Source organism: Amblyraja radiata, chromosome 2 (genome assembly GCF_010909765.2).
Source record: "Amblyraja radiata isolate CabotCenter1 chromosome 2, sAmbRad1.1.pri, whole genome shotgun sequence".
Classification (NCBI taxonomy): Eukaryota; Metazoa; Chordata; class Chondrichthyes; order Rajiformes; family Rajidae; genus Amblyraja; species Amblyraja radiata.
The window spans coordinates 33,929,308-33,951,260 of NC_045957.1; the positions used below are offsets into that span (position 1 = coordinate 33,929,308).

Below are 21,953 nucleotides of genomic sequence, written 5' to 3' on the forward strand. Positions count from 1 at the left end.
ACTCACTCTATTTACTCTGCATAGGGAAATTACTTACTAGATCAACCAACCTGGCTGGTCTTGTCCAACCCACCATACATTTGAGTCATAGAGTCACACAATGTGGAAACAGACCAATCGGCCCAACTTGCCCATACCGACCAATATGCCCCATCAACATTAGTCCCACCTGCCTGCGTTTGCCCCATATCCCTCTAAACCTATCCTATCCATGTACCTGTCTAAATGTTTTTTAAACCTTGCAATACCTCCTCTGGCAGCTCGTTTCATATACCATTTTACACCATTCTTTGTGTAAAACAAGTTACCCTTCATGTTCCTATTAAATCTTTCCCCCCTTCACCTTAAACCTATGTCCTCTGGTTCTCAATTCTGCTACTGTGGGCAAAAGACTCTGCTTATATCCAATCTATTCCTTGCATGATTTTGTACACTTCTATAAGATCACCCCTCATTTTCCTGCACTCCAAGGAGTAAAACCCTAGCCTGCGCAACCTCTCCCTATAGCTCAATCCCTTGAGTCCTGGCAACCTGGTAAATCTTCTCTGAATCCTTTCAAGCTTGACCACATCTTTCCTATTACATGGAGACCAAAACTGAACACAAAACATGTGGCCTCACCACTGGTCAGAGTATTGAGTTTAGAAATTGGGAAGTAACATGGCCTCCCAACTTCTAAACTAAATACTCTGACCAATAAAGACCAATGTGCCAAAAGATTTTTTGACCTGTGATGCCACTTTCAAGAAACCATGCCCCATACACTCCTAGATCCATCTGCTCTACAACACTCCCCAGAGCCCTACGATCTATTGTGTAGGTCCTGCCCGTGTTAGGCTTCCAAAAATGCAACGCCCCACTTTGTTCTGTATTCAATTCCATCAACCATTCCTCAGCCCACATGCCCTAATTATCAAGATAGATCCTGCTGTAATTTCTGACAACTCTCTACACAATCTGCAATATCACCCACAGTTCGTACCTGCAAGGTGCTTTGCACTGGGGTACCTCTAACTTGTGGAGGCACAAGGACACGTGTATAATAAACATGATGAGCAAACTATGGAATAATTAAAACGTGTCTCAATCCATACTATCCAGGAACCAGCCTGCTCCTTTGAGTTTCTTTCCCAGATTCCCAAATACAATGGACAGAACACTTCTCATCCAAGAGGCAGTCCATGGTTGACTGGGCTCTGAGCCATAGCTCGGGCAGTGTTTGTTCGGGCCTTGCTCCTGGTAATTCCATTGGCTTTTGGCATGACTCGTATGGACATTTACAAAAACACATTGTACTGATTATAAACATCTTAAAACACTAACAATTATGAAAACATGAAGGTTAAGTAACCCAAACCACCTACCATTTCCACAGAACAGGAAACCTATTTAGTTTAGTTTGGTTTAGAGATAAAGAGTGGAAACTCCCTTCGGCCACCGAGTCCGCACCGAACAGCGATCACCCCTCAGCCTAGCACTATCCTACATTCAAGGGACAATTTACAATCTTTACCGAAGCCAAATAACCTACAAACCTGCACGTCTTTGGAGTGTGGAAGGAAATCGGGGGACCTGGAGAAAACCCATGTGGTCACAGAGAGAATGTACAATCTCTGTGTAGAGAGGCCCCCAAGGTCAGGATCGAACCCGGGTCTCTGGCTCTGTAAGTCAGCATCACTAGCGCTGGGCCACCGTGCCACCGTTATTGGAATAAATGGAGCCATGGGACCCCCATCCTTGGTGAAATCTCCCTCCTCAACACAGTGGTGTTCAGTTGTGTGTCCAGCAGCAGAGTGAACGGAGGGAGTGAGAGGGGGCATCTCACTACCCGCCTGCATCAGCCTTGCTCTGCTGCCCATGCCTGCCGCTGGTCTTAGATGTGCTGAAGCCCACGCCGCCAACAGCCGGCTGGTCGTTCCCTTCGGAACATCCTGATGTCAGTCAGCACGATTCATGCCAACATTTAGCCTTTGAGAACAGAACTCTGGCTCCACCACTCAGCGCCGTCTCTGGAAAACAAAGCGCTGGAGTAACTCAATGGGTCAGGCAGCATCTCAATTCCATGGGCGTCACCTATCCCACGTCTTTCAGAGATGCTGCCTGACCCACTGAGTTACTCCAGCACTTTGTGCAATTTTTTGTGTGTAAAACAGCATCTGCGGTTCCTCGCATCTCTATTACTGGTTCTGCGTTCAGCTTAATGTTGGTTTCTTACTTTTCAACCTTGGGGATGGGCTGAAATTATATTTCCTTACCATTTAGGTGAAGGCCATTTGGCCCATTGAATCTATGGCAATCCTAGGAGAATTCCCATCAATCGCATTCCCCAATCTTTGTTATTGTTCCCACAATCCCATCACCGTCACCTGATCTCCTGCCGCCTCTCTATACTGCGGTTGATTCCAAGTGACCAATTGATTGACTAACACATCTTTGGGATATGGGAGAAAACACAGAGAAGCACAGAGAGGCCTGTGCAAACTCCACACAGGTGGCACTGGACTGAATCTGGGTCACTAAAACTGGGAGGCAGCAGTTCTAGTAGCAGCACCACTGAACAAACCTTCTTTACACTGTTCTAAATTGCCATCAGAGATCCGAAGACGTCATAAATACCTTGAACATTGAACACAACTGATGATAAATCTTCATACACTGAATTCATAGCCATATATATTTAATGAAAATTAAATTATATATATTTTAACACAGCCTGTCCCGCTGAGTTACTCCAGCTTTTTGTGTCTATCTCCTACATATTTAATGAAAAGGTCGAAATTTAATCGAAATAAGATGAGGATTCATTAACCAAGTCCCTTCGTTTAATTGCAATTTAAACTCTGCAGCCTCTGCATTTACCTAGAAGTGTTGGCATGCATCACTGAATGCCTATGCAACATTAATTAGAGTTTCCAAGATCAAAGCTGATAAAAACCAGTTGAAAGTGACCTACTAAACATGGAACAGTGCATTTCTCCCCTTTGCACTTAGTTTCTGAAGTCCCATTTCCTACCTGTGTCTAAAACAGGAGGCCACGTTCTTACATCAACAGCAGCCCCAGCTTCTCTCGACCTTAGGAGTTTTACAATGAATTGGGATGTCATAATGCATGCTGACCGACTGACCTGTAAAACAATGACTCTGTTTAGTAAGCAACGTAGAGAGAATATCAAGCACAAGCAATGCGGTTCATTGAGGGTGCTTTGACATGCAAAGAAGATTTGTATCCAAAAATAATACCTTTCATTGTTACAACAAATTAATTTTGCTTGCTTTAGATTAGGGGTACAGTATAGAAACAGGCCCATCGAATCGACACTGACCGTGCCTAATCCGTTCTAACCATTTCCATGTTACCCCACTTTCTCACCCATTCTCCCTACACAATTTTGCAGAGGCCAATTAGCCGACAAGCCCTAAGAGGCCGACAAAGGTACAGAAGAACAAGAGAACATTCGTATCGAATGTACAGGGTTTTGAGGGGAGAAAAGATACTGGGAAGATGTTTTTTCTCTCCACAAGAGAATCTGGAACCTGGGGTCAAAGACACAGAGGAACAAACTCCACACAGATATATCCACACACACTCCACATAGATAGCAGTCGAGGTCTGGATCGAACCCGGGTCTGACACTGTGAGACAGCCGCTCTGTCAGTTGCGACGCCGACCCTCCCTAAATTAACATGATTTAATTTAACTGCACAGGAAAGATTTAGTGTTAAAGGAAGCAAATGCAGCCAACTGGGTCGAACCAAGAGGGGCAACTTGGTTGGCATGGATGAACTGGGCTGACGGGAGTGTTTCCATGTGGCATGACGCTATACTAAATAGCCTACTAGTTATTCTGAGACTGGAACCCCCATAGCTTTGAATAAGATGTTCTTGCACTTAAAACAGGGATGAGGAGAAATTTGTTTAAGAAGGAACTGCAGATGCTGGAAAATCGAAGGTAGACAAAAGTGCTGGAGAAACTACAGCGGGTGCAGCAGCATCTACGGAGCGAAGGAAATAGGCAACGTTTTGGGCCAAAACCCTTCTTCAGACTGATGTAGGGTGGGGGGGTGGGGAGAAGAAAGGAGAAAGGAAGAGGAGGAGCCCGAGGGCTGAGGGAGAGCTGAGAAGGGGAGGAGACAGCAAGGGCTACCGGAAATTGGAGAATTCAATGTTTATGCCGCTGGGGTGCAGACTGCCCAAGCGGAATATGAAGTGCTGCTCCTCCAATTTCCGATGGTGCTCACTCAGGCCATGGAGGAGGCCCAGGACAGAGAGGTCTGACTCGGAATGGGAGGGGGAGTTGAAGTGCTGAGCCACCGGGAGGTCAGGATGGTTAATGCGGACTTCTCTCAAAGAGTTGCAGCCATTGGAATTTTTACCCCAGAGAGCTGTGGACGCAGCAACATGAGCACACTCAAAGTTGAGATAATAATAGATTTTTGGACTATAGAAGAAGTAAGGCTTATAAGAAATAGGAAGGAAAGCGGAGTTTAGGCCAGTATCAGATCAATCAAAATCATACTGAGTAAAAGATGGGGCTTCAGGAGCAGGGTGCCTCTATTTTTAAAGAGTTCAAAGGATTTTAAGAACTCACACCATGCAAATATTTTTCATTTCAATGATTAATCTAAGAATGAGTCATTTCTTCTTTAGCCTGGGTGTAAACAAAAGTGATGAAACAGCTGAAACATAATCCCAAGCAATCTGTCTCCGACAAATTCATTAGACAAGCTTTCACCTCGGACTAATGCATTGTGATGGCAAAACTGCCCACCCAAAGCTGAGGGAGTATTTTGATGTTTATTTAAGTTTTCTCATCAATATACATGAGGGTGGAGGGAAATTTCATTGATGCTTTATATAATCCATCCTGAATCATTACACAGTCAATTCCAAACCCCAATTAATTCAAAGGTTCGGCAGTAACTGCGTTGCATCGTGCGGCATGGTGCAGCAGGTAGTGCTGCTGCAACACAGTTCCGGCCATTCGGATTAGACCCTGACCATCACGCCTCACCGTGCAGTTTGTGACAATTGGGTAGCTCGGAATCCTTGCACATCCAAAAGACATGCTGGTGTGTACAGTGGCCATTGTGAATTAAACCTGAAATTGATGCATGGTGGAAGAATCAGGGTGAAGCTAACAGGCATAAGAGAGAGAGAGTAGGTTACAGGGCATAGGCGTAGAGTAATGGAGTCATACAGCGTGGAAATAGGCCTGACCGCCCAACTTGCTCACACTGGCCAACATGTCCAAGCTACACTTGTCCCACCTGCCTGCATTTGGCCCATACCTAAACATGTCCGTTCCATCTACCTGTCTAAATGTTTTTTAAATTTTACGATAGTACCGTCACAACTACCTCCTCCAGCAGCTCGCTCCATACACCCACCACTCTTTGTGTGAAAAGGATACCCCTCATGTTCCTATTAATTTTTTCCCCCCTCACCTTAAAACTATGTCCTCTGGTTCTCGATTCCCCTACTTTAGTTTTAGAGACACTGCAAGGAAACAGCCCCTTCGCCCCACTGAGTCCGTGCCGACCAGCGATCCCCGCACATTAACACTATCCTGCACACACTAGGGACAATTTACACATGCACCAAGCCAATTAACCTACAATCCTGAACATCTTTGGATTGTGGGAGGTAATCGAAGTTCTCGGGGGAAAACCCACGCGGTCACAGGGAGAACGTACAAACTACGTACAGACAGCACCTGTAGTCAGGATCGAACCCGGGTCTCCGGTGCTGTGGATAAGAGACTCTGTATCCACCCGATCTATTCCTCTCATGATTTTATCTATTGCTCACATGAGAGACAGAAATTGATAACATTGGGTCCTGACCCAAAACGTCACCTGTCCACTCCATTGGAAGACTAGTTAATGGGAGAGATTAGATAGGCTGGGATTGTTATCCATTGAGTGGTGGCTGAGGTGTTACTTGATGGAAGTTCTGAGATCAGGAGAAGAATAGATAGGGTAGATAGTCCTTGTTTTTTCCATGTTAGGGGTATCAAAAACAAGAGGGCATAGGTTTATGGTGAGAGGAAGAACTTTAAAGAAAATCTGAGGCGTATGTTTTTTTAAAAACTCAGAAAGAGGTGGATATTTGGAACGCACTGCCAGAGGAGGAGGTGGAATCAAATACAATCACTAGGCATATAGATAGACACTTGAACAGGTAAAGCATAGAAGGATACTATCCTAATGTGGGCAAATCAGATAAATGTAGATGGGCCATGATATTGGCATGGATATGGTGGGCTGAGGATCTTGTTTCTGTGCTGAAAATCCCTATGACTATTTAGAATCCATTCCTGAACTGATCTTCCAGGTATCCTGGAGTTTTTTTTTTGCGTGCTGTGAAGAACAAGCTTTATATAAAAATGCATACTGCATGACCTAATTATTTAAAGTAGTATAATGCCACACCTAGATTTTGATGCACAATTAATTATCAAATAGATTTTTGAAATAACAAAACATGTAACTAATAATTTAAAATTTCTTTACACATTATTCCTTGCAAATACGACTTCAAGGTCGTACTACTTTATGTAAAAAAAGTTAAAATATTGCTGTCTCATAATCGACAGAGCATATTGTCATCTTAATTGCACAGTACAAAATTTAACAAAGGATTCAGCTTTGCCAGTGTTAAAGTAATGGAAACACTCTGTATTCTGGATCTGCCAGTTAGAAGCTGTATTTTGAGGGGAAAAAAACACACACATCCCACCCCTTCTCGGCTGACTCAGCTCACCTGCTGTGTGAATGAACACCCATGCTGTGAAATTCATCCATTAACATCACAACAGACAAAGCAAGGAAATCGAACCTTGTGCGAACACGATTGTTTCAAAGCCCCCTGATGTGGGGGGGGGGGTCCAGATCCACAATCCAGAAGCTGGGGAATCAGCAACAGAAAACCACCTGCTGCTTTATATTCACGGGCCTGGAACTCAAACTGACTGCAAAACAGCTTTCCCCAACCAAACTGATGAAGTTGACGTCTCAAGATTATGATATTGCTGAATGTGGTGTGGTGCGTTGCATTAAGTGAAAGATTGCTCTGTTAGTAATAGATCATTAAAAGCACCCCGAAGGTTAGGGATTTGAATTCTACTCAACAGACTTGATAATAAAAGCTGGGCTGACACTGTGAGGCAGCCGTTCTATCAGTTGCACCACCGACTGTTATTTTGAAAAATAGCCGGGCAGAATTGGCAGATATTGCATAGGAAGGACTGCAGATGCTGGTTTATACTGAAGATAAACACAAACATGCGAGAGTAACTCAGCGGGTCAGGCAGCGTCTCTGCAAAAAAGGAAAAGGTGACTTTTTGGGTCGGAACCCTTCTTCAGACTGAAAGGTAGAGGTGTGGTGGGGGGGGGGGGGGGGGCTGGAGGTGAGTAAAGGCCAGAACAAATCAGGGCTGGTAACAGATGACCTCAGGAACGGTGGAGTCCATAATGACATATTGTTAACTGGGGAGGATGTGTTAACAAAAGGGATACATGGAGGCAAACAGTGGAACTAGTAGGATGACGGGTGGGGAGGGGGGAGAGGTGGGGAGAGGTGGGGAGGAGGGAGGGAATGCAAGAATTGCTTGAAATGAGAGAAATCAATGTCAATAATGCTGGATTGTAAGCTGCCCAAGTGAAATATGAGGTGCTGTTCCTCCAATTTGTGTGTGGCCTCACCCTGACAGTGGAGGACTATAGTTACCCAACCAGATGCAACTAAATTTAAAGTAGCTCTTTCTTCCCAATAACCCTTTCTGGCTTAAGCCCTCCCTTCACCACCTCCAGTTTAAATTCCATTTGGAATATTTTGGAGGACCAAGAAACCAAGAACCAAGAGGAGGCCCAGGACAAAAAGGTCAGTGTGGAAATGGGAAGGCGAGTTAAAATGTTTGATGGCTATGGTGGGTATTTATTTATCACCAAACATCTCTTTAGTTCAGTTTACACAGTATGGCAAAATGTCTCAAGGGCCTCGACCCGAAACGTCGCCCATTCCTTCTCTCCAGAGATGCTGCCTGGCCCGCTGAGTCACTCCAGCATTTTGTGTCTACCTTGCAAATTGTCTCGGCAAGTCTCTTTGGGAGATGATTGCACTAAGTTTGACAAGTGGCCACATGGAGGAGATGTTAGTGCAACACCATAGGGTATGAAGGGGTGTGAGAAGAAGATGTATAACATGGAGTCAGGTCTAACCTCATTAAAATGGTGGAGAGGACTCATGAGGCTAACTGCACACTCTTGGTCCCACCTGCTGTTCACAAATTGGCCTGCATGCTTCCTGTAGTATGACAGTGACTCCACAGTGTGGGTGCTCTATTGGCTGCAACATCCTTGGGGATATCTCAATGTAATGGGAGGTGCAATATAATTGGAATTATTTGCTTAAATAATGGCAGCAGACAGCACACACGCTGTGGAGCCAGTGCTTAGCTCGAAAACCTTTTGAAGGCAGCTTCCCAGGTTAATTCTCCACTTCAGCAGAACCAGCAGCATGCCCTCCTTTACATTAGAAGGGAGCATGAAAGACATGGCTTTCATTAATAGCATTGCTGTAGAATTAATGAACCATAGAGCGGAGCCTTGAAGCAAAGGAAGGATATTGCACTGTCTAAGGCTCCCTTCAAAAATAAAGCAGAGGGTTTGATGGACAAGAATTAATATAACCTCATAATCTGAAGGTCAGAGATAAATAATGAGATTTTTTTTACAAATTATATATATCGCCATGGTCGATTAAGCAGATTTCCAGTAACAACACTTCCAAACACTGAACAAACCGGGATCATCATTATTCATTCAAATCACTGGATCCATTTCTCAGTAATTAAAATTGTCTTCCGTTGGGTCACCAGTGTGTGCATTTTGAACAGGCAAACAGATCCACGAGCTTCCAGCTACCGACAGAACATTTGCCTCAAGGCTGGAGCTTGTTAATGGTGACTGTAGTTTTGTTTTGTAAATATTTCACCATCAGTATTCACAAACTTACAGACAGTTGGTAGGTAAATGTATGTGAGCATTTGTGGTCACTTGAAGGTTATGGTGCTACATTGGCAAGCCAAAGGCACAAGATCAAATTGCCTTGTTGGAAAAATGAAACTGATTTCAATAAATCTCATCATTTGTGAACTAAGCCCAGAAAATAAACTAATCACGACAGGTACATTGATAACACTTCAGGGTAGAGATTCCGTGTTCTGGGCAACTCTATATTCACATTACATGGTTCATTCCTAACTGACAGTAAATAATGCGTTGCTTCTATTCTGGGGTCAAATAACAAACTGCAGCATCTTGCAACGCATCCCAAAAGAGTGCGGCACAAACAAAAAGACAAATAAAGTGCAGGGAATTATTCGAGAATGTAGGCATAGTGAAAGGCACGCAGGCAAAACAACCAATAAAATTACTAAAAGCAAAAAAATAAAATTGCCGATGATGGAAATAAAAACAAAAAATGCTGGAAATGTTAGGCTGGTTGGAAACATCTGTGGAGAAAGCAACAAAGTTAATAGAAGTTGACCAAGGCATTGCATCTTTACCCTGGTGGACATTAATAAACCTAATGCTGAAACATGGATCCAGTGATTTGGATGAATAATGATGATCAAGTTAGTGATTTGGAAGGTGCTAGTTTCTCTCTTTCTCCAAGCACGCCTCTCAAGCACTTCTCGCAGTGGCAATTTATAAGAGTATCCCAGTTAGTTCTCACAAACAATTCTGCCATCTCTAACTGCACGTACGTTAATAATAGTCGCAGTGTATATCAGAACCATTCAAAACAAGAACATTTACCGCTGAAGCTAATTCGCCAGTCAAGCTTAATTAGCATTAATAAGGACTCCAGAGAAAAATCTTGCATTCAATTTTACTGAATTGAAACTTAATTGTATAAGAAATTATCATAATATTGCACCTTAAATGCGGTTTGATAAAACATTGAACAGTGAATTCTCCAAGTTTAGGTTACACGTCGTACATTTCCCCCTCCCCCCCCCCCCCCCCCCCCCCCCCCACTCTCTTTCCTGACCCCATTGCACACTAATTCTCCCACTATCCTCCCACTCCCCAGCCCCTTCTCCTTCCCTCTGGATTTACATTTCACTCCTCTTCTCTGCTTATCAGCATCCTATTGTTTCTTTTTCTTCTTCAGTTCTCTTTTATCATCCTTTTGTCTCCTTTTCATCTTTGTCCACCCCACCCATCTACCAATCGGGAAAAAAAGTCCCTTACCTGCATCTACCTATCATTTGGCAGTCCTTGTCTTGCTCACCCTCTCCCCATTTTTAAAATCTTACTCTTCCCCCACCACAATCAGTCTGAAGAAGGTGTCCTGACTCGAGATGTTGCCTATCCATGTCCTCCACAGATGCTGCCTGGCCTGCTGAATTACTCTAGCACTTTGTGTTCTACGTAAGATTCCCACATCTGATACATTCCTTGTGACTGCATGATAACGCATGGATTATCTGTAACCCGAGTCAGAGCTAAATTGGCAGGAATAATTATAGGAGGAAGAATTGAGTGAAAATACGTCCCAGAAAGTAAAACCTGCACCTACCTCTACTATCATCTTCACTGTGGGTAACGTGGTAGCAATATTCTGTGGATGTGGAGGTCGAACAGTTATTGGCACACAACCTGCATACAGGCATCCATAAAATGCCGCAATTAAGTCTATTCCTGCATGAGGGACAAAATATTTTTCACCTCAGTATCTGCATTTTAAATTATAAAAAAACGCCATGTTAGCGCAGCATAGACTAGTTGTAAGGTTGTCTCTAAAAGCCACCTAAACCATTTTAAAAAATGTTTAAATTAATGACGCTCAGCTGGTCGAAATATACACTTCCATTAAGTCAGACAGTAGATTTTTACCACATTTACCATATTTACCACAAGGCAGGCTGAAGAGCGGAAGGATGCATTAAAGGCAAAAAATATAGTCTCTCTCTACCTGGTGGATAAACCAAAGCCACGTGATCTCCATCCTGTAGGTGTCCCCTCTCCATCAGCATTACTGCTATTTTCTCTGCTCGTTTATGCAGCTGAAGGCATGTTAAAGAATTGGCTATTGTTCCCTGATTAACAAAATATAAGAGGTGAATTGTGATTACTTCATTCACGATTCAATGATCCTTAATGGAAATTTTGGAAGGTTCAAGAATTAGGAGCCGTATTCGCACCCAGTATCGGGATCCACATTGGGTATTAACTTTTGAAAATGTGTTCATCAATCAGTTTCTACTTCCCTTTTGTATACTCAAGTAAAGATCATGGCTACATTATAGTGTTGTTCCAATCCCTGCCATCAGTGGCGCTATAGACCAGCAAACTGCTGCGCGCGCGACTCGAGAGGCTGTGGGGGTGAGGAAAATGCAGGTTTTTTTATTGGTTGTTAGGGAGGGATTTCCTCGTACGACAAGCTTATGACGTAGAGGAAATCTCGTTCTGTCATCCCGTTCGTGTTCTTTTTTCAACACGACATTGCTGGTCCATTGAATTGCTGGATTTGAAAGTCGGGCTCAACTTCAACGCATTCAAAATCACGGATCGCAAATGCAGGACAAAACAAAAGGTTATGTAGGATGTTTATTGAACATCTTATCTAGTTTTTGGTGTAATTTCATTTTAATATGATGATGCGAAATAAGCTAATTAGGCCCCGATATCAGCAACATGATCATTGTCCGTATTTTGTGCAATTGTCTATCAATAATCAATATTTTCATACTAAATATCTGACTAAAAACTTTCACTGTACATACAGAGCGGATTGTGGCCGCCGCATGTTGAACTGTACGCATCTGTATGTATGTCTGTGTAAAACGGCCCTTGCCTCGAACACAGCTTTTGTGTTAAGTTAATGAAAAAACAATAGGGAACAAGACGCTAATTTCCGAGTATGAAAATTACCATAATTTTTTTAATACTGAAGATATGAAAGTGAATTAGGTGTCAAATTAAAGTTTGTTTTATGCTGGGATAAATTACAGGCTTGATTTTTAACAATTTTGTGACATCCTAATACATTATATGTATAGAAATAGCCAAAGATGTTGGAATTAATATTTTCTGTCAGAAACCTTTTCACCTATTGCTTTCTCCCTCATGTCCACCTCTATCATCCCCATATATACCTGCACTTTTCACTTCAATGCCTTACTAGAGTGAGTTCCACAAGCTCTTGGTCAAGAATTCTCTTCCTGGATTGTTCTTCCATCTTATATTATTATATATTATATATAAACCTCCTTCTTTCATCTCTGCAACATCGCCAAACTCAGACCATCTCTCACACCTCCCGCTGCTGAAAGACTCATCCATGCCTTCATCTCCTCCCGACTGGACTACTGCAACTCACTTCTCCTTGGCATCAGCTCCACCTTGACTCCAACTGGTCCAGAACGCAGCCGCCCGACTCATCACCCACACCAAATCCTGGCATCACATCACTCCAGTCCTCAAACAACTTCACTGGCCTCCCATCTCCCACCGGATCACCTACAAAATCCTGGTCCTCACCTACAAAGCCCTCCACCATCTGGCCCCCCCATATCTCACTGACCTCCTCTCCCCCTACCAACCCTCACGGTCCCTCAGATCCACATCAGCCGGTCTCCTCTCCATCCACAAGTCCAACCTCCGCAGTTTTGGGGACAGAGCCTTCTCCAGGGCAGCTCCCAGGCTCTGGAACTCCCTCCCCCAACTGATCCGCAATTCCGTGTCCCTCACCATCTTCCAGTCCCGCCTCAAGACCCATCTCTTCACCTCTGCCTATCCTTAGCCCCACGTCCCCCTCCCTTTTCATCTGTGCATGAATTGCCTCATATTGTGTTTTGAATTGAATTTTGTCTTTAATTTGTGTACTAGTCATATCTCTACTATTTATTTCATTCCCCTTACATATTTTTCCTCTACCTGCTAAATTTTTGTACGGTGTCCTTGAGACGCTTGAAAGGCGCCCATAAATAAAATGTATTATTATTATTATTATTATTATTATTATTGGCCTCTAGTTCTGGTTTTATCCCATTTTTAAATCTCTTCTCTAAATCACAACCATTCATATCCTGAAAAGCTTGGTCAACCATTAGACTTCAGACTTTTACTTTAGACAAACAGTATGGGAACAGGCCCTTCGGCCCACCGAGTCCGCGCTGAACAGCGATCACTTGCACTATCCTACACACTGGGGACAATCTACAATTTACGGAAGCCAATTAACTTGCAGACCTGCATGTCTTTGGGAAGTGTGGGAAGAAACTGGAGCACCCGGGGAAAACCCATGCACACAGGGAGAACGTACAAACTCTGTACAGACAGCACCCGGTTCGAACCGGAGAGGTTGAGAAGGAGTTTCTTCCCAGAGGCCATTAGGGCTGTAAACTCCTATTTCACCAGGGACTAACTTTTACTGGACCACTCTACTGGTTTTTTTTTTAAATTGCTGTTTTTTTTCCTTTTTTCCTTCTGCCCACAATATTTAATATGTAAACGAATAAGTGATTGTTCCATTCTGTTTGTGGTTTGTTTGGTTTTGTTTGTTTGTCTTTTTGCACAAAGTCCGCGAGCATTGCCACTTTTCATTTCACTGCACATCTCGTTTGTGTATGTGACAAATAGACTTGACTTGACTTGACTTGAACCCAAGTCTCCTGCGCTGCAAGGCAGCAACTCTACCAACTACACCAATCTTTGCAGGCAAAAATTACCTCTCCGCTCCATTTATATTTGTTTTGTAATTTCTCAAGTGAGTTCATGGTCATTTAATAGCACGTGGACCAAGACTGTCCACAATACACCAGGCAGCCTAGCCATGCTTAACGTTTTATCTCTGCTTTTCAATTGTCCACAAAAGAAATAAAGTATTTTTGTTTATTTACTTTGCCATCAGTGGTCTCTTCAAGCTGTGACCAGAGATCATTGGGAGAGAGATAAGTTGCTTTATTCCACTGACAATGCAAAACTTACCCTAGAATTCAGTAGTGTGAAAAGCACATGGTCAGGAGTAGTTTGCGCACGCCATTGAAGAACTTCAGCCAGAAACATAAACTAAAACAAGAACATAGCAATAACAGGTTTTTAAAAAAAAGCAGAAGTTTTAGTTTAATTTAGTTTACAGATACAGCACGGAAACTGGCCCTTCGGTCCACCGCGTCCACACCAAAGACCGATCGCCAGTCCACACTAGTTCCTTGTTATCCGACTTTTACAAGAAATCCCCAATTTACTATGGCCAATTCATCTGCAAACCCGCAGGTCGGTCTTTGGGATGAGGGTGGAGACCAGAGAACCTGGAGGAAACCCACGCGGTTGCAGGGAGAAGGCACAAACCCCCTACAGACAGCACCCGAGGCCAGGACTGAACCTGGGTCTCTGGCGCTCTGAGGCAGCGGGTCTATGAGAGCACTGTGAGGTTATGGATAGCGTGTAACAAGATGCTACGCTTGGTGTTGAAATCCAACTTGATTCATTGATCTAATTTATAAATAACCATGGGGGGGGGGGGGGAAAGGAAGCTGTACAGATAATGTAATATGTTAAAATAATTTTTGTACCAATGTATTGTACTTACTTCTAATAAATAAATTAAAAAAAAAAAAAGAAAAACTTTGGACAGATAGAGGTCACAAGCTCTGATGGTCCATCGCCCCTTTAAATCTAATCTAGCAAATGGGAATGTGCTTTACAATCATCTTGAAGACAAAAAAGTCAACCTCGTAATAGTTGCAACCTCATGAGAAATACTGGTGTGAGACTATTTTAAACAGATGTACCTGAAGATTCAGCACGACAATAGCAAGTGCCAGAGAAGATAAAGTAAGAAACACAATGTATCAGAGCTCCACACAACATTAGTTAGTCTCTGGATTCTGGTCTTGAGTCGACTTTAGACGTGAAATGGCTGGTACAGATCAGCTCTATTACTGCAATCTATGAAGGAACCCAAGCTTAAAAAATAAATACATGACCAGCTAGCAGTCGCACAGACAGCTGTGGGAAATTCACCCATTACAATGGTCAGTTAGCTTTGTTTTGGCCATTCTAATGTACCTCCTTGAAACCCACCAGCAACGGTCCACAAATGGAGATTATAATCTAGTAGAAATTAACCTCTGAGTGGCAGAATTGACAGAAGGCACAAGGAATAGTGTTTAGAAATATCGTTTTGGCCGACTTGAGTGAGAAGAATCAAGAAAAAGAAAAGAAAACTTAAAGAGCAGAGAGTAAAGCTTCGTAATGAAAGTCAAAGACAAGAATTGGACAGGAAACATCTTTTCACCCTGCAATCTAATTAAGCAAATCATTCCCTTCAACCCATTTGTCATACATGTCTCTCCTTTACATCCTATACAATTGTCCACATGCATCATGTTGCTCCCTACCCTCTGGACAAGTAATTCATTATAATTTCAGTATTAACACATTTCAAATTTGAATATGTGTTTATTTTGTCTGTATAATCATAATATTGCAATTCATGTTTGTTTAAATGCTTTTTAAAGAGGAAAAAAACATACGGTAAAAAATTAGTTTGATTTTAAAAACATTCTTGGACATTAAGGCCAAACATGTTAATTATTAGAAATGTCAAATGCAATTTAAAGTATTTTTCTAAACTGACTGGAATTGCTAAAAGTTGGCTGATGAACTTTATTCAGTGAAGTCTAGTGCAACATCCCGAGTGCCAGTACTGGTGATTTCTAAGGTACACAAAAATGCTGGAGAAACTCAGCGGGTGCAGCAGCATCTATGGAGCGAAGGAAATAGGCAACGTTTCGGCCCGAAACGTTGCCTATTTCCTTCGCTCCATAGATGCTGCTGCACCCGCTGAGTTTCTCCAGCATTTTTGTGTACCTTCGATTTTCCAGTACCTGCACCTGCAGTTCCTTCTTAAACACTGGCTATTTCTAAGACTGAATAGCTGTGATCATTATCTCATTTTGCACTATTTTGTGTGTTTTTTTTAAGTTTATTGCACTTGTTGTTGTTTATGATGGTATCTACTGTGTACTGTGTTTACATACCCGTTGTGCTGCTGCAAATAAGAATATCATTGTTCCATTTTGGGACATAAGACAGTAAAACACTCTTGACTCTAATACTGGAAGAGAGTGATGCAGCTTGCCCTATTCCGACCAACATCACTCCTCTAACCAGCTCAGCACAGCACCTACTGCCAACACCCACCAAGCCCTTAACCCTACCATCTACTCATCACCATCCAACCCCACATAAAACCATCATCCCCAATCACCTCACCCCACCGCACATTCCCACAACACTGACCTACGGCAGGCCTGAAAGTTTCATCAATGTTAAAATATGTAATTTTGTCAATTTGCCTGGACTGCATGCAATCTTTCACTGCATCTCAGTACACATGACAATAATAATCCAATATCACTTTCATTTTTGTGTAAATTGAAGTCAAAGGCTGGAGGATACCAGCGGGTCAGTCAGCATCTGTGGAGGGTATGGGCGTACGGCGAAGGGTCCCGACCAGAAACGTTGCCAACCCATTCCTCCCCAGATGCTGACTGCCCCTCCAGAACGTTGTGTTTTGCTCTAAGATTTCCGCATCTGCAGTTCCTTGTGTGACCTTTCCACAGGACATAGATCTGTCAAAATTCAGTCCGACTCACCTTTCTGCCTTGGTCGTTATCTTCAATCTGCCCTAGATCCCTTCCACTGGCCTGGGCGATTCTCTTTCCTGATACCAGATTTCCCACCATTACGGAAGCAGGGCCGATCTCTGCAGTGAACGTAAATATTGCAGGCAAACCATTTCAGCAAAAAGTAACCATCAAAGGATTAGCTGTATCTGCATCCTTAACGCCAATACTTTATAGGTGGCATACTTTGTCAAAATATCTAGCGCACAATCATGGTAAGAATTGCACCTCCTAACAATATTTCATTTATTTTAATTTAAGCATTCCCATTACAATGTATTTTGCGCACTCAAATACAAAACTGTATTAAAAGGAAAGAAAGGATATTCTACCCTATGTTACAGAGGGATCCCTTCAAGTATACTCATTATCCCTTCAAATATTTGTCATAGCATATAATTTTACACTGAGCTTATGAAAGCAAAGAACATTACCTGGTTGTTTCTGCCTTGGTTTGGGCAGATTTATTACGCAAGTGTGTGGACACATTAACACATTGCAAGGATGGAGAGAACCTTCTAAAAAGCACTGTTTGGTTTCAGAGAGGTGTATGCCACCCAGAGGAGTTTTTGGAAGAGTATTAGCTGGTACCAGGGCCAAGCAGTAAACCCCTACTTGATGGATACCATCGATTGCCTTTAAAAAAATAATTGTTAAAATAAGTCCCAATACACATGCACTCTCGTCAATCATTGTCCTTATTGCTGTATCATGCATGTTCAAATATTAAAGTATATTATCAGCATTACCAACATAATTTAAAGAAAATAAGACACAAAATGCTGGAGTAACTTGGAAGGACAGGCAGCATCTCTGGAGAGAAACGTCAGAGACCCGCGTTCGATCCCGCCTACGGGTGCTTGTCTGTACGGAGTTTGTACGTTCTCCCCGCGTGGGTTTTCGCCGAGATCTTTGGTTTCCTCCCACACTCCAAAGACGTACAGGTTTGTAGGTTAATTGGCTTGGTATAAATGTAAAATTGTCCCTAGTGTGTGTAAGGTAGTGTCAATGTGCGGAGATCGCTGGCCGGTGTGGTTCGGTAGGTCGAAGGGCCTGTTTCCACGCTGTATCTCTATCAGAAGAAGGATCTCGCCCCGAAACATCACCTATTCCTTCTCTCCACATATGCTGCCTGTCCCGTTGAGTTACTCCAGCATTCTGTGTCTTTCTTCGGTGTAAACCAGCATCTGCAGTTCCTTCCTACACCTACTTGAATGAAATCTATGCTGATGAAGGGTGACGAGGAGAGCATGTTTGGTTTACTTTCATATAAATTGATTGCTATCGTTGTTGCTATCATGGTCTATTTACACACGAACATTTCTTTCATTAAAGTTTGCAATCTTAAAGTTAGGATTGAAGTATCCCTTTGCAAAGATTGTGCAAACCACACCTCGGTTTCTCAACCAGCCACAAAGAACACTATGGCATTTGGATGACACTATAGTTGTAAATCTCAGGAATGGTGGTCAATATTGGATATGTGATCAATATATTTGAAGAAGTCCTGGTTTCCAAGATAACCACTGGCCAATCCAGGTTAATGAAATAAAAATGACATCCATACAAAAAAAAAGATTAACTTGTTGTAAATTAAACACTTGACAGAACAAGTGCAAGGGGAAAATATCCTTTCGAAGTCAAAGTAAGTTAAGGAAATGCCCGATGAGCAACAATGTCTAAGTCTCGCCAGCATCATTTGAAAGGATACCACTCAACAAGATCCAACAGATGAGCAACATTGGCAAAAAACATAACTGCAACAAAGGAAACATTTATGTGAAAACATTACTTGCATTTATTTCCCCCCTTTATCTCTCCTTATCCGAAAGCCGTGAATCATGCTGGTGTGTAACTCCATGTGCACTTCCTTTGCAGGTGCAGCTTTACTAAAAGCCCAATTGCAAGTCATGCATCTGATTACTGGGTTTCATTGGACAATGTATTGATGGGGCCATCAAAAGCAAGTCCAATCCTGCCCTGATCCAATTTCCCACCATCTCATTCACAGAAATGACCACTGGACACATTTACAAACATAGAAACATAGAAAATAGGTGTAGGAGTAGGCCATTTGGCCCTTCGAGTCAGCACCGCCATTCAATATGATCATGGCTGATCATCCAAAATCAGTAACCCGTTCCTGCTTTCTCCCCATATCCCTTGATTCTGTTAGCCCTAAGAGCTAAATCTAACTCTCTCTCTTGAAAACATCCCATGAATTGGCCTCCACTCTCTTCTGTGGCAGAGAACTCCATCTGTGAATCTCCAACTTCTCCATCACAGAATCTGTGGATGAAGAAGTTTTTTTTCATCTCAGTCCTAAATGGCCTACCCCTTATTCTTAAACTGTGAGTTCAACGAGTATTAAAGGAGTATTTTTGAACAGATGCATGATCTCCAACTCAATGAATGGATTCTCATTTGGCCATTCACGAGGCTTAATGTCCCACCATATACCCTGCCTCAAACATGCCACTTGATGAATCATTTCACATTTATTTACAATTATCGTTCTCCCTTTACCAGAGGCTATTAAATGTCAGCAATGTGTATGCCGAGCTTCAATCAAAAACAATTTTGGCGATGATCTTTACCTGAAGGACTCTACTCATCCATTGAAAGCTATCCTCCTCAGTAGAATCTGGTCTCTGTTCAGCAATGATTATGATCCTCTCGTCATGCAAAACAGTTATAGAAAACACAGCTATTCTGTTAACAGACAAAGATCAGAATCAAATTAAATGACCAGTACTGAAAGATTACAATGTGTAATCCAACAACAGTTATTTAATTAAAAAAATCACTTCTAATTCATTTTGTATTATTAGTCCAATTATTAGTCCAACCTTAAACGGGGACCGTGCCTTTGTTGTGTCGGCACCCAAATTATGGAACGATCTGCCTCTCCACATTAAACAGGCCTCTTCTCTGTCTGTTTTTAAATCACTTCTTAAAACCCATCTCTTCTCCGTGGCCTTTGATACCCAGTAAGATGTCGACTTTATTTACTTGATTTAATTTCTTATTTTGATTGCTTTCATTGCGTGGCTATTATTTTTACTCATGTTTTATGTCTTTTAATTTATTGTTGTATTTCATATGTAATTTTTGCGCCTTATGTGAGCTGTTATGTTATGTTCTGTTATGTTGTCTGTTTATGATGTCTTGTTTATTCTTCTGTACAGCACTTTGGTCAACATTGGTTGTTTTAAAGTGCTTAACAAATAAAGTTGGATTGGATTGGGTTGGATAATTCCTTCATTTCTGGTCATAATTCATCTCTTCATTTAATTGACCATAATTTAACTCGTATGAATCAACGTGCAATTATGGCTTTTCACAAGGCTTAATGTACCACCATAAAGCCTGTTCCAAGCAGTACTGACATCTATTGTAATAAATTACTTCCAAGCTATTTATAATGATAGTTTTTATCATAGGCTAATATGACTGCAATTTCCTTTCTTAGGGAATTTTTATACACGTAACTAAAATGTGACTCGTGTAGATGGGACATGTTGTGGGTGTGGGCAAGCTGGGCCAAAGGACCTGTTTCCATGCTGTAACATATATATTTTTGAACCTTTTCAGTTAATAATAAAAGTTTAATAAATGCCTAAAAGATTTTATATCCATTTCCTGAATAACATGGATATAATGATTAAAAGAACAAATAAACATTAATTTAGAATTATAATATATTCAATTTTATCATACAGTGTTTTTTGTTCTATCAAGATAAAGCCAAAGCTATGTTTTGATCAAATTGATTGAGGTGTTTTGAAGAGGAGACAAAGAGGATTGATCAGGTAGATGTTGTCTACATAGGCTATTGCAAGGTGCCGCATGGTAGGACAATCCTGAAAGTTGGAATACATGGGATCCATGGCAAATCAGAGACACCATTGAGTTAGTGACGGAGAGTAGTGGTGGATTTGTGCTTTTCAGATTGGATGAATTACTGGTCCTTTGTGCTAATTAGTGGCGTAGTGGTGTACCACAGGGATCAGTACTGGGTCCTTTACTATTCTTCACACATTTACAGGTGGGCAGACATGAAGAAGGTATAAGGCTGCGGCTTTGTCTATAGGAGTTGGGACATCATGTGACAGATGTACAAATCATTGGTTAGGCCGCACTTGGAGTATGGTATGTAGTTCTGGTCACCACAATCTTGGAAGGACGAGATGCTCCATATCCCTCCATTTCCAATGGATTGGAAAAGTTCATAGGTATATGGACCAAATATAAGCAGGAGGGACTAATGTATATGGGGCATCTTGGTTAGCATGGACAAGTTGGGCCAAAGGGCCTGTTTTAGCACAGTATGACTGTAAGAACCAAGCCAGCAAACACTCAGTGGAATGCAAGATGACCCTGAGATGGTTGTTATCCCATCTCATTTCAGGAAAGATACCTGCAGTTATATTCTGTTAAAACAAGTTGACAGACACCTTATTGAATTTATAGACATTTGATTTTTCTCAGCCAAGGTTTTTTTTCCCAAATCGATAATTAAACTTACGACATGCAACAGTTAAATCTAACACCAATTTTTCATACTTAGTTCATCACCAAATACCCACAAAATCAAAATGTTTCCAATGCGAAATGTACAATTTGTGCCATCACTCATTATTTGGTCTCAACGCGGAACAACTTGAAGGATCAACTCCTGATACGTTGTGCAAGCCAGGCACAGACACAGACCTTCCTCTATAGACGAACTTCATTGGTTCCACTGCCAGTGCCGTTGCCACGATGTCATCTGCATTGTGCCGCCGCCCACTGACCACCATAAGACCGTCCATCTTCCCCACCACAAAGACCATTCCTCCAGGGCCAACAAAGCCCAAGAGTCCACTTCGGACAAACGGATATTCACTGACTGGAGCACCGGAGCTTAGAATGGGGAACATCTGGAGCAGGAGATAAATGGAGAGGAATCAATGAAACAGGTAGCAGACATTGAGAAACTGCAAATGACAAGAAAATCACACAAAATAAGACATAATGAGAACTAGAATAATTCAGGCACAACTTCAGGTCCAAAAGTGGAATCTGCCCTTTATGAAATTCATTACTTCATGCATCATGTGCACAGCTATCTAAAATACTGTTACAGTATTTTCAAATTGGTTTCAAAAATTGAAACAAGATTAAGATTTGGTTTAATCTCATAATGTTGACGTTTTATATTATTTTTAACCACAGAATAACTGGCGGAATAGTGAGTTAAAGCTA

The 21,953-nt window shown here is 42.0% G+C and overlaps 1 protein-coding gene across 6 annotated transcripts in view; it reads right to left on the bottom strand.

Annotated features, from left to right (window-relative positions):
• Nucleotides 1-21,953, bottom strand: part of dip2c (disco interacting protein 2 homolog C) — a 539,567-nt gene that overhangs the window by 76,078 nt on the left and 441,536 nt on the right. For 5 of the 6 annotated variants that reach the window (XM_033044735.1, XM_033044743.1, XM_033044718.1 and 2 more), the window contains 8 exons: nt 21,420-21,628; nt 19,304-19,418; nt 17,141-17,342; nt 16,677-16,786; nt 14,002-14,082; nt 10,985-11,108; nt 10,589-10,710; nt 3,014-3,125 (listed from right to left, as the gene is read on the bottom strand). In XM_033044735.1, the coding sequence (XP_032900626.1) occupies nt 3,014-3,125; nt 10,589-10,710; nt 10,985-11,108; nt 14,002-14,082; nt 16,677-16,786; nt 17,141-17,342; nt 19,304-19,418; nt 21,420-21,628 (1,075 nt within the window). The remainder of the gene's footprint in view (nt 1-3,013; nt 3,126-10,588; nt 10,711-10,984; nt 11,109-14,001; nt 14,083-16,676; nt 16,787-17,140; nt 17,343-19,303; nt 19,419-21,419; nt 21,629-21,953) is intronic. The other variant, XM_033044746.1, reaches the window with a different exon arrangement.